The following is a 13,239-nucleotide window of genomic DNA, read 5'->3' as shown; positions in this document are numbered from 1 at the left end:
TGGCCTCAGTTTATAACCAAGCCCCAAATAAAGGAAAAACAAGCATTTACATTTTATATAAGCGTTTATTTACAACTTGTTTAACAACTGTACACTCTTCTGTTACCATGGAAGCATTAGTGTATTTGAGTGGGAAAAAATACTAAACCTTTTGATTCCAATGATCATTACTATTTTTTTGTCTATATACAGATATGTATATTAATACTGCTACCATGACAATCTGGTAGTTACACAATTTGTAGATGAACTGAAATGGGAAATTAATGTTTTGACACTCTAGGAATCCATTCTTTTATAGAAAATATATCACTGGCAACTTCACAAACAGCTACTTTGATAATTGGTCAACACTTAATTCAGGACTGTCAAACAAGCTGCTACTAAGAAAGTAAGAGAGTTTTCTATGCAGCACAAATGAAGTTAGTATGTCAGAGACATGCTGGAGATCACCTCTGAGTTGTGAGCTCACAATCACTTCATGACAGAGATGCTAGGCTAATCTAATTAAAGTAGCCAGCTCACTTGCTGAAAGTTACTGGCTCCACCTGGCATCGCTCTGTTGCATTAGTGAACTCAAACACTTTTTGTCAAGCTAAACACACTTACATACAAATGTCTTCAGGTTCAAGAACAACTGATACTTAGTCTCCAATTTGCACAGACCACTTGGAGAAATGAGGTACTGCTCGGCTTCACCTCGGGACACCTGTGCAGGCAGGTGCACAAAAACACAGCCATCCCCTCCCGCCCTGCACAGAGCCCCTGATTTCAGGGATCCTGCACCCAGCCTGGCTTGGGGCAGGGTGTGGTCCCAGCCGGAGCAGCACTTGCAAATGAGAAACAAACCATGCCTTTAACACCCAACAAAAAGAAGTTTTTCTAGTAACGCTTGCCCTGACACGTAACAAGGGATCAATGGCTAGGGCCTGGAAAGACACAAATCCTTTAGCTCTCTGCTGGACTCAGTCTGATGAAAGTGCTGCTGCCTCCGCTGCAGGATACCCGACTTGCCACCACCGAACCCCAGGTCCTGCCCGCAGGTCACGTCAGACTTCACTGTCCCAGGTCCTGCTGGACCAGGAAGGACATATCCCCCTCGGGGAGTCTTTCCGGACTGCTGTCAGCCAGAGCACCTGGCAGCCACAGGCTCGCCCGTCTGGTACGGTATCCAGAAGGGAACACGCCACACACTTCTCACGGGGATCTTAATGCTTATCGTTCCCTCTCCTGCACGGCCTGCTTGGAGCCCATTCCCACCTGCCCTTCCCTTTGCCGGGTGGCACGGACCCCCTGTGGAAACAGAGGTGGGGACATGATCCGTCTTTTCTCCAAGTCATTCTGCACAACACTACCGACACAGCGGGTATCAGACTCCCTGAGGACTGAACACGTGCAGGTGTCTCGGCGCACGAGGTGCAGCTCTGCCCAGAGCCCCGCTTGACGGGCCAGGGATGAGACACGCACTGTGTTTTGTGACCAGAAGTGACTGCAGAGACTAGTGGACACATTATTTCTCCAGCATAGGGGTGCTCACATGGAAAACAGGGCTGGTGGTTATGCCACTGCCTGAATAAGCAAGACCATTCTTGGAGTAAGCAGAGTACATACGTGTCTGTATTTTTGCAGGATTAAGATCCAAGTGAGCAAGAATGGGCTTTCTCTAGAACTGGACTTAAACCAAACCACTTACGGTACTCATCATTCAGACTCTTCAGATTTTCCGGCAAGTCCTATGGCTTAAAAGCCCCCTTCCCCATGTGTTACATACTAACTCCTATACAATAAACCTCTTAACTTACAACGCTACAGCACTCCCTCGCCTTCTGAATCTTGCCAGTACTGGATGTCCAATACAAAACAAAGATACAGTAGTACAAATGTGCAGATATTTAAGAATATTAAATAAGCAGCTTTTTAAATTAATATAGGCAGTACAAAGCATTTTGAGTTACACTGTCTACATATGGCAAATCTTATAGCTAAACTTCATAATACAAAGGAACAGCCAAGCTAGTGCAATTGGAAATTAAATAGCTAAGACTGCGATAAGGAGAAAAAAAAGAAAAAAATAGTACAGGTAAAAGATAAACGACCCAAACTATAAACTGGCAAGGACAGTCTGCATAATACTGAAAGTGTAGACGGCTTTCCAACTTATCTCCATTCACGTTCTTTCCTCAGATTGTTTTAACAATTGTACACAGATTGAAAAAAAAGTTTCTGAAAGAAACGGACAACACAGCTAAAATGTAGAGAGAAAAATACAACAGCCACAAACTACTGTGTATATACATAGTAAGGAAGCAGGCAGTGTCTGTGAACAAAATACCACCCGGTAGTTTGCCTGGCTCGGAGATTATCAGACGAACCTTGCCTGGTTTTCTAAGGAAGATGGGATGGCCAAGCAGCAATTCATTAGTCATTTCTCCTGGTAAAACACCTCCTTCGCTTTAATTATTTAAAGATTCAAAGTGGATCCTTTAAGGGTGCAGGTGCTTTGAAATTTTAACAATAACCCAAAGGTGTTTTTAGGAACTCATTAAGACTAGATTTTTATAGTTCAGTATATGAAAATGTTGCAGGAAGTCTGTGTGTTAATACTGTTAATCAGAATTAAATAAAGTGGACAGGCAGAAGTAAAATGGAGAGCTGACAGTGCTCTGTCAGTTTGCAGAACGCCTCCTGTCGAGTTCTGAATACTGGATTTCCTCTCTTCTAGCCTCATAGGAGACTTTTTGTGAAGAGAAAGAGTAAATGGAAGCGGGAAATGGGAAAGCCACTCCCCAGGATGGCAAGCTTCTCTGCAAGTAGATGTCCCTTTGAAATCAGATGGCCATGAGTCTTAAGTGTAGAACTGGTTAAGTTTTGGTTATGCAGTCTGGACAGAAAAGCAAGTCATGCACTGAACAGTCCCTGTTTTAATAATGCTGCAGGTCATGCAACCACATCACTGCAAATAAAAGAATAAAGAAGAAAGTTAAAAAGCAGATAACATATTACCATTAAAAAAACCCAGAGAACAGAACAGGTATTTTTCAGAGCAGTTTAGTAAGGCTGTCTCTACTTAGAGTTGTGCAAATTCATGGGGAAAACATCTTTGCCAGAGCAACTCTTCAAATTAACAAGAAGGTTACACACCAGTAATTGGAAAGAGCAACAGAACAGCCTTGAACAATATCTAAATTTAGACATAATTCAGACAAATTTAAACACTTCTGAGTAAAGTCCTTCAGGGCACCATTCTCAGCTAACACAGCTATGGAAACTAAGTTTACACAGCGATGAAAAAGTCTCAGGCATTCCTGCTGTCTGAGAGTACAACAGTTAAAAAAACCAAAGCAATATAAAGTGAAAGGTGCCTGTCCAATACTGCGTGTGGTTACACACTAAAAGACAATCAGGGTCATAATGACTCCGTCTGAGCCTTTGAGCTCTGAGCACCACCAAAGACTTTAAGCATTTATGTTTCGTCAAAGCTCATCCTGTGCGTGAGGCTACAACAGCATCACTGCCACACTACACTGGCAAGTTCTATTCATTGCATGCAAATACAGGTTTGAATCGCAAGAAAATTATATGTATTCTTGTTAAAATAAGCTGAGTAGGAGCCACTGAGCAGCCCAAAGAGCACATCACAATGCTGTGGAAGGGAACCTAAGTTTGGAAGAGAATTGGAGAGGTTGGCATATTTCTCCATCCTTGCTGAAGCACCCTCTTTCTTGACCTATGTAACTGGGTAAGTGGAATGCTTTACTAACACAGCTATGGTGCTTTCAGCTTCCCCAGGTACCACAACTATCCCTACACAGCATGGCACAGCACTGACTGCTCATTCTCATGTTTGCATTGCATTCACTGTGACGTTACAAAGAGCAAAACAACTTCACCAGACCAAAATCAAAGCACGCAAACTGTTTCTCTCCCCACTTCCTTCTCCCTAGTATTGCACTGGTCAAAAATGATTCTAAGAACAGTTCCTGTGACAGGAAAATCCAGGTTCAATAGATAAGGAAGAATATTTATAACTAAACTCAAGGACTCATTGCAAAAATCTGTCTTTATGCTACAAGTCCTGCATCTTGAGTATCCCTCTTTTTTTCCTTCGCATTCACCAACCCAGAATACTAACCATAGTTGAAAAACAAATAGAAACACAGAGACATAAATCAAACGGAATAAAAATTAAAAAATTTAACACATTCAACACATTCAAAGCAGACCTCGAGAGTGTATTTTGAGTAATCATTCTCTGCTAAGCTTGCTTGGCACTGCTTGGGTGCATGAAGTTACAGAGTTCAGGATTAATAATATGAAGATTACTGTAGTTAGTCTATAAAGAATTAAGAGTTCAAGCTACATAAGCATGTATTTATTCTATTGTGCATAAATGAATATAGTCTACTCCTTTAGTCTCACCTGGCTATTACTTAGTTCAGACTCAGTATTTAGTAGCACTTCAAGTGTCCTGTTGCACATAAACAGAAATGACACTGTAGGTTTCTCTGAGTCAATAGTGCTTCTGAGAGGCTTTGTAAACTCAGGACAGTATGTTCTCTTTCAAGGATGTAACAAATTCATCTGACAGTGCCCTTTCCTGACTAGAAATTCTAATCTTGTTCTAAAAAAATTGTCTGACAATTTCTTTCTCTTGGAGAACGCCTCAAAATTAATATATTTTAAAGCTACCTGTTGAGGCAGCAACACTTCAGAAGACAACAGAGATGCAAGATGCGAGGGTAAATTCACTCAGCATAACCTGTCATTGCTTCTGCAGCATCTTCAGAAAGAGACACTTTATGCAGCAGATGATGCGTCTATGGAGCAGTGACTTTCTCTTTCTTACTTCCCTCGCCAGTCCAAAATACTCCAGCTATAAGTGAAAGCTTGTTGCCAGCCTGGGGGTTTATTTCTTAGCGAGCCATTTTCCTTCACTATTCAGTGTCTAATCTCATGAGCTTTACTTCACTACAAGTGGTTATCCGTCCCTTAAAATCTTCCTTAACTTCTCGCTGTCCTCTTCTGTTTTTTCAACACACAGAAGTGACTGGGACAACTCCAGCACACTGAAGCCACAGAAAGCATGGCAGCCTTTTTCACTAACCTAGCCATCTCTGGAGGTACCTACCAACACAAGAACTTTTAATTCAGAGCACTGCTCACACAAGTCAAATCTGACGCAAAAAAAACCAAACCTCAAACCCAGCCACATGTCCTCTCTGAGCAACTGCTTGTTTCCTGTTCAGTCTATGTTTGGTCCTAAGATGGACCAGGCTTTCTGTAGCCAACAATCTGCTGACTGTAAGCAGTACTTTGTAACGCAATCACCAAAGCTATCAGAGCAACGCAGTCTACTCACTTTCAAGTCTAACACTAGACACTCTTCCCAAATATTTCTTCCAAGCTTCTGCTTTGAAGTAACTGCCTCCAGATTTCTCTTCCTGCAGATTTCCTAACTTCATTACTTACTGGCTTCTACTGCTAAGGTCTGTTTTTCTTTCTGCATCTATTCTTTCTATGTCTTTCTCCATGGTACTTCCTTTAGATTTTTTAAAGGAGCCTTTCAACATAGCATCTTCCAGAGCTGTATTAACACCACTTTGCATTTTTATAACTCTTACAACCAGAGAATACAAAGTGGACTATAAATTCTAAGAATTGCAGCCTTATAATGTCATGCTTATAACTATTCCAAGATTTTACTGATATTGCTAAATAAAAGCTTTAAAATCTCTCTCGAAACCACTGATACCTCCAGGAAATAGGTTTACTCTCCTGCTTACTAATCTTTGGTGACTGAGAACTATAATCTCTGCTTTACAAAATTTTAAATTACATAACGAATGTTATATTCAAATCCAAATCAAGTCTGATGGTCTCAGTACAGCTGTTTTGTAACTCCATAAATATTACACCATTTGGGATTTTCTCTTAAAATTCTGCTCATTTTCACGATCACGCTAACACCACGAGCACGTTAACAAGCTAACAATTGGCCTCTATGTTGATTTTCTCTTCTCTTAAAGTTAGGGATAATCATTAGGGATTCAAGTTCTATTTGCAGAATAAGCTATCCTGTACCTGTGGAAATACTTGCTTTTGCAGTATTTCAGATTTGTGCCATGCTACAGTAGTTGACAGCTCTTCAAAGTGCTGACAAATGACCACTTTTGTAACGATTAGAATAACCATGTTGCTCTTTCTGAAATGTGATATTCTAACTTCATCTGATAGTAAAGGACCTCTCTAATGCGAAGCAATGCATAAAGTCACCACCAGACAGGAAAGGCTTCCCAACTGTCCTGGATTTCCCTCTCCTAGCAATGGTTTTCTGTTGTATGGACCAATCTCCGAGATCCAAAGCAACAAGACAGCAGCAGGAAATTTTTATCTGACAAATGGAATCTGCTTTCAGTCTGGAACCAACACGCAGTGCAAAGGAGACTGAAGGATATGCAGTTTTCCAAATGACTTTATACACACAGCAAACAGCAGTAGAGGAAATTCCTGATTTGCCACCAGAGCCAACTAATGCAGAGATCTACTTCAGGACAGTCCTGCATTACCTTGGCAAGGCCTAAAAGTGAAGGTTAGAATCTGGGCCATAGTAAAGTTAACAGCAAAGCATCCCCTAGCAACTACTAGATGAGGACTTCAATTACAGCAGTTATCATGAGCTCCTACTGATCCACTGACTACAATCTGACACCAGAACAATTTGTCTGGGAAGCTGCCTTGGCTATACTGCCAGGTGTTGCTTCAATGCCCCGTGGGACTGTATGATTTGTCAAGTTTTCTAGAGCTCCTCAATCGACACTCCTTCATTACCTAATTCAATGAGCTGATACATTTAAAAAAATGAACTTTGTGTCCCAATATTTCAATGAATCCACAAAGTAAAGTCAAGGAAAAACAGAGGACAAAGCTAGGTAAGTTCTCAACGTCTAATGGTGCAATGAAGCTGGGGGCACAGTCAAAATCTCTGGGGGTTCACTGTACCAGATGCAAGAAGTCTGAGGTTGCTGTGGCTAGTAATGACAGCTTCTGCCTTATTCACATAGGTAAGGCCTCTAATACTTAATCAACTGCAATTCAAAATTAATTAAAAAAAACCCAACAAAACACAAAACAAAACAGCTCCAAAAGCTGAGGTTCTGTTTCACTGTTTTTAAATTAACACCAAAAAAGCAAAATGGTGAAAGACATACTGCTCTTCAGATTTTTGTACTTAATAGTTGCTTGCATCTGTCTCCTCCACCTTCAAACCAAAGAAATCACCCCTTATTTTTACTTATAGCCTGCGGAGTCACTGACGAGCTTCTGCTCCTTTTCTGGACTTCCAGGGGGAAGAAAGATCACAGGAGCAAGGCAATGCAATCAGTCATGTCAGAACATTTTCTTGATTCCTTGAAAGTGACAAACTAGAGGTATGGCTAGGATCCTACCTAGAATCTGACATCTGCCACAAGCCAATAATATGATTCGGCTTGTGGAGATGTTCTGAGCACAAGTGAGATTTGTTACTTGCTCCTACAGCAACCTGTGAGATAACGCAAGATTTCACTTCTTTCTCCCGATGCAAGGCACAAAGTCGAAATGCAGTGCTCTTGCCAATACAGAAGGGAGCCGGACTGCTCAGATTTGGGAGGGGACACGTGTCTGGGCTGTGTGCAGTTTGTAAGGTTCAAAACCTCATTCACCGAATTTCTAGCTTACCTGATCTTTACATTAAAACTGTTATAACGATTCACCTCTTCATTTTAACAGAATGCTAAATGTATCATACTACCAGCGTCAGCTAATACAGTTGTTCTAAGGAAGGGCTTCTGAAAAGGTTTCTTTGTAAGTGCTTGATTTCCTGAGATCACCTTTCAGTCGTAATCCAGCTACCAAACTATTCCATAGGCGACACCCCTGAAGTATGACTACTTGGCTTAGAGGAAAAAACACCACTTGAAAGTATTTCCTGACAGAACAACTTCTTTTAGCTATTTATTTGCACAATACCAGCGAGGAAAATGCCTGCAAAATTTGCTAAACTTGGTTTGGAGATACCGAAGTTTATCAGTACAATATTACTGCAAAACACAGAGTCCACATTCTACCTAAAACACATGTGCAAAACCCTGTATGAAGTCAGTATTGCATAGCTGACTGAGTGCAAAAATACCTCCCTCATCAATCCTTGCAAAAAGTCAGAATGTCGGGCAAGAATAAAAATCTCTATAAAATGAGTAAAATACAGGTACTGTTTTGCTTTATAAGAAAAAGAAAAATTAGCCACATTCAGGACAGTCTTCCTCCAAATCACTAACTAGAAGAACATCAAGTGGTGAAATTAAAATATTTTCCAATTACCAAATCTACAGAAAATGTCAACACATCAAGACAATTAAACCCACTAAAAATCATCCAGGAAGATGCTAAGTGGGTAGTTGCACATAGTAGAGAACCGAGGAAATGCAAAAGCTACTTGCACATGTCAAAATACTTTGAAATTTTAAAATTTTAAAATTTTGACTTTAAAATTGCCAAATCCTCTTAAATTTTCTTGATAGCTTGCACATACCACTTACTATTTAAGATCATCATAAAGCAGTAATAGGAATATTCACTGTTAATTCTTTCACACACAATTAATATAAAATTGCTGGTGCTCCTTACATGAATAGAAAGCCACAGAAAACTTGCAGAAGCATTACTGCTATCTCAAGAGTCATCAGAACAGGACAAGATTACCATTTGCTTATTTCCAAAGAGATAATGAAAAGCATTTGTAGCCATTATATATTTACTTCATTTTACAATATATAAAGCTGTGTGCTCTAGTCGTTTATTTTCCTTTGCACTGTGGGTGGAACACACAACCTTTAAATTAGATTACTTCAGTTTTCACAGCACTTGGAAAATACACGTTATGATCCAAGTGGTTACGTGTTGCTATCAAGAAAATGGGGAACTTGAATATTCTTTTCTGTAATGCCTGATCAGATATGTTAACTCTCCATGGAAGTATACAAACTGGACTGCACACACATCTTAAGACCAGAAACTAAGCTTCAGCTCTGAACAATGAAAATATTCGTCCATTTAACTGTTACCTTTTATTAGCATTAATTAAAATCTCAGAAAGATTATTTTGGGCAGATCCTCGGCACAGTGCTCAGGAATGTACCCTCATGAACTCTTTAGCTGTTTTATCGCTGCCCTGGAGAACCTTTTGTCTTTAACCTCAATCTGCAGGGTTTTTTTGTAGTGTATCAGGACAGGATATAGCATTGGTTTAATAATTACCACTACAATTTTGATGTAAATAGTCCTTGTTGCCCCAGAAAAAGTGTTCCTAAAAGCTTCTTAGAAGTATCTAATGTACTGAGAGAATTCTGTTTTACAGGGTTTTTTTGCTTATATTCTTTTATTACTGAAGATAAGACAAATAGACAGCATTCATTGGTAGCTCATCTATACATGTGCTTATTCCCTGAAGTCACACTCTGAGCCCCTTCTTTTTCTTAATACCACACTACTTCCAAAGCTACATAACAGGCAAGGAAAATAATGAAGCTGAACCCTTTCAATAAAGAAGCTGTTCTTGTGAGAGAGAAGGTTTAATGATGTTCACCACCTGCATTCATCCACACCCAAAGATTAAGAATTGATGTATGCAGCAAATAATGGAACTAAAACACTGAAGAACAAGGAATTAAATTCCTAATGATTACCATTAGACAATAGAACAAATGACTTACTGGAACTGGATAGCAACAGAGTATATTTCTGTAAGATTGCAGTATATTTTTAGATATTTATATTCAACAAAAATTCTGGGAAATACCAGAATTTCTACAAGTTTGTGAATTCTCAAAAGACAAAATGCTTGTTCAGTCTTGCCTAACAATTACTATGAGCAACAGTAAAGCACAGATTCAATGTTAGTCTTGTTTTGCTCTTTGATGCTATATAATGATGCTATCTATATATTCTTGAAGGGAACTATAGAATACTTCAGTGTCTTATCTTAAGGGAAAAGGAAAGACCAACCAGAATGACAAAGCAGAAGATAAAAGCCAACAACCACCAAGAAGCAAAAGAAGCCATGAGAGATAGGAAAGTAAAAGCTAAAAATGAGCCTTCTAATAAGCATTTGTTCATCTCCTAACCGTCAGGGGCATTTGCCTGTCATCAAAACTTTGGAGGCAAAATGGTAAAACAAATATTAAAATAATAAAAGCAAGTAGTTTTATTCTAGTGTGCAGATTGCGTTCAAGGTATTTTAGACCTGCACCTAATTAATAGCAGCAGGAAATTAAATTCTTAGACAAAATTAAGAGATAAAACTTCCCATCAAGGTCCTGGTATTCCCTGCTTTCACAAATAGGCTTTGGCAGTTTGGTAACAGACAGAGCCAGCCAGATTAAAATAAAAATGGAGCTTCAGGTATTCTTAGGTTCTTTCTCTGGGTGATATAAAATGCTGTAATCTCAAACAAGAACAACAAAATCCCTCAGAGAAGTGATCTTATTTGCTCCTGTTCACACATGGCATGCAGTAAAGAGTTCTTCAAGTGACTAGATTGGATTGCACAATAAGATCAGTAAAAGACGTTCCACACGAACTGTGGTCATCTTGCCAGATAACACATATGACTTCTTGTCCCTTTAATATTCTGTATCTCAGTAAGAGACAGCAAACCAAGTATCACCTCACTGAGCTACAGAAATTGTCCTAAACTTCCTTTACATGGCTACCCTTCTGCACAGAAGAAGATACTGTCACTGTCTTATCTAATCTTGCAAGCATAGCCCAGACATGTCATACGTTGAATAAGTAAAGAGAATTTTTAGAACATCATTTTTTCCCAAATGTGAGCAATAAAAGACAAACCTATATGCAGTTAACAGACTTCAGCATCTGTTTTCATATTACTGGGGGGGGGGAATCAGAACTGACAAATTTTTTCAGACACATATTGAATGCATTTCTTAGCCTAGATTTAAACAGATGATGTATTTGAGGATAAAACAGTACCTAAAAGTGTCATTCACCTCTTCCTTACCCTTTAATCTAGGTGTGCTTGTTTTAATTACCCTTTGCTCATTCCACCCAAGTTGTGAATTAACATAGACCTTCAGATGATTAATAAATGCGAGTATCTCTTTTCTCTAAAGGGATTTATGAAAAAATGTCTTCACTTGGAAGGGCATTAACATAAGGTAAAAGAATAAATTTATAAATCAGACTGCGTGTGCATTAGGGTCCAAACAGTCTCTAAATGAAAAATGTTTAAAACTGAATCACCACAAGATGTATGTATATGAAACTTTCAACCCATACTCAGGTCCTCTGTGTCCATCAATTCTTTGACAAAAATGATAGGGAAAAAGCAGAACTTCGTAGGAACAGAACCTAAATTAATAGTAGGGGCCACCATCCACCCTGCTGATCAACATGAAGGTGCTACAATGAGTGATGTACAATTAACCAGCTACACACCAAAAAGGCAGTACAACAAATTACAGCCAGTTTCCAACAATGTCAGCAACAAACTCACCTGAAGGCACTGGTACCATTAGTAAGGCAACTGATACAATTATACCCTGAATCAATATATTAAAAGCAAGTCTTTTAGTAGGGGATGACAACTGGAATACATTAACATCAACAATATTAATTGCGGCCTTGATCCATTATGTACTGTTCATCCACAATCATAAAATTTTAAAACAAGTGTCCTTTTTAAATGGATGATGCAGTAGCATATTAGAGCATTCTAAATATTTCTCAATCCTTTTATAATATATATTAAGCATACATTTGACCAAGAAGAGTGGAACAAACCATTTGAAAATATTCAGCTCTGCCAGCAAAAGACATAACACCAGTAGATAAAGAAAAACCTGAAAAAAAAAAATCATCCTGCTTCCCTATTAAATGCCAAGAATAAGAGCAAATTACCGCATGTAGGAAATTAAAAAAACAAAACAAAACAAAAAAACCCACATTCTTTTTGCCATTGGTAAGTTTTTTAGTAGCAAATATATTTCACAAAAATATTATATACTAATTTTGCATTTCTGTAATGAGTTTTCAGCATTTTTTTTAAGCAACAGGTTAGCACATGAAATAAAAAGCCTAATTCCCTTTGAAAAAAGACTTTGAATAAAGCGTAACAACCCTTATAGGCACAAACGTATCAACTGTGACAAGAAATGTACATTGTTACACAGCCCATACCAGGCTTTTCATAAAAGACCAGACTTCATACAAATAAGACTCTGTTATCATACAGCACCCCTCTAGATGTTTTCAAAACTTTGGCACATTCAAAAAATGCAGAGAGAGAGAGAGAGAGAGAGAGAGAGATGGACTCCAAAAAAAATAAGCAAAGGGCATTACAGAACAATGAGCAACCATAATAAAACCCTTTCCTGAACTGTAAAATAATAGCAGGAGAAAGAGAAAGGATGCTGGTTGTTTTTCCTTGAATGTTGTCACTTGCAACAGAATTGGCCTGGATCACAGGGCAGTTTTCTTTCTAAGGGCAAGGCTTCTCTACCTTGCTGTTGCTGGCTGGACATGACCAGGGTAAGATCTCCTTGTGCTCGTGGCTTGCCTTTGTCGAGCCAGGAAGGACTGTCCTGAGCCTGTACTAGCCAGTCTATCTTCTGCTGCTTTTTTATGCAGAGTCATTCCCTATGGAGAAAGAGAAACTTCTCAGTGAATACCAACACATAACACTGAACAACTTTACTCATTTACATTTTGTTTATTATCTCCTTCTTCACCAACACTGACTAAGCTATTTTGAATTTCAAACACGAAGCATCATATTTTCAAGGATAAAGCTAAGGTATTCTTCCTAATTCTTTGTGTGTTGTTCTTTTTTTTTTTTTCTCCCCCCCCCCTATCTCTTTTCCCGGTTTGGAGTAACTGTTGAGAAGCAGGTCCCCCAGTGTCCCAGATGTGAACATATGCTTCTCCACATAAACACACGGTAACTGTACGAGTCTTTTCAAAAGTGCTTTCCCTCCCCACCCTGGCCCCCTTCAGCATGTTGAGCTAGAATAGTACTTTTCTTCTGAAAATAATTCAAGAATTGTCTTCCTCTGTGAAAATACCAGCTCGTATGGCAGGAGCACATATGCAAGGAGGAAATGAGGGAAGCTGTGATGGGTTGTGTAGTTGTGTATAAAAGCAGAGGCTAATTAGAGAAAGACAGACAAAGCAACCAGTGCTCAT

The 13,239-nt window shown here is 39.1% G+C and overlaps 1 protein-coding gene across 1 annotated transcript in view; it reads right to left on the bottom strand.

Annotated features, from left to right (window-relative positions):
- Nucleotides 1-54: 54 nt before the first annotated feature.
- The window catches only part of HOOK3 (hook microtubule tethering protein 3), a 94,477-nt gene continuing 81,292 nt past the window's right edge, over nucleotides 55-13,239 (bottom strand). The window contains exon 22 of the mRNA XM_009274656.2: nucleotides 55-12,693. Within this exon, the coding sequence (XP_009272931.1) occupies nucleotides 12,553-12,693 (141 nt within the window). The 3' untranslated portion in view covers nucleotides 55-12,552. The remainder of the gene's footprint in view (nucleotides 12,694-13,239) is intronic.

Source organism: Aptenodytes forsteri, unplaced genomic scaffold (genome assembly GCF_000699145.1).
Source record: "Aptenodytes forsteri isolate BGI_AS27 unplaced genomic scaffold, ASM69914v1 Scaffold224, whole genome shotgun sequence".
Lineage (NCBI taxonomy): Eukaryota > Metazoa > Chordata > Aves > Sphenisciformes > Spheniscidae > Aptenodytes > Aptenodytes forsteri.
This window is presented reverse-complemented; position numbering and strand designations above follow the sequence as displayed.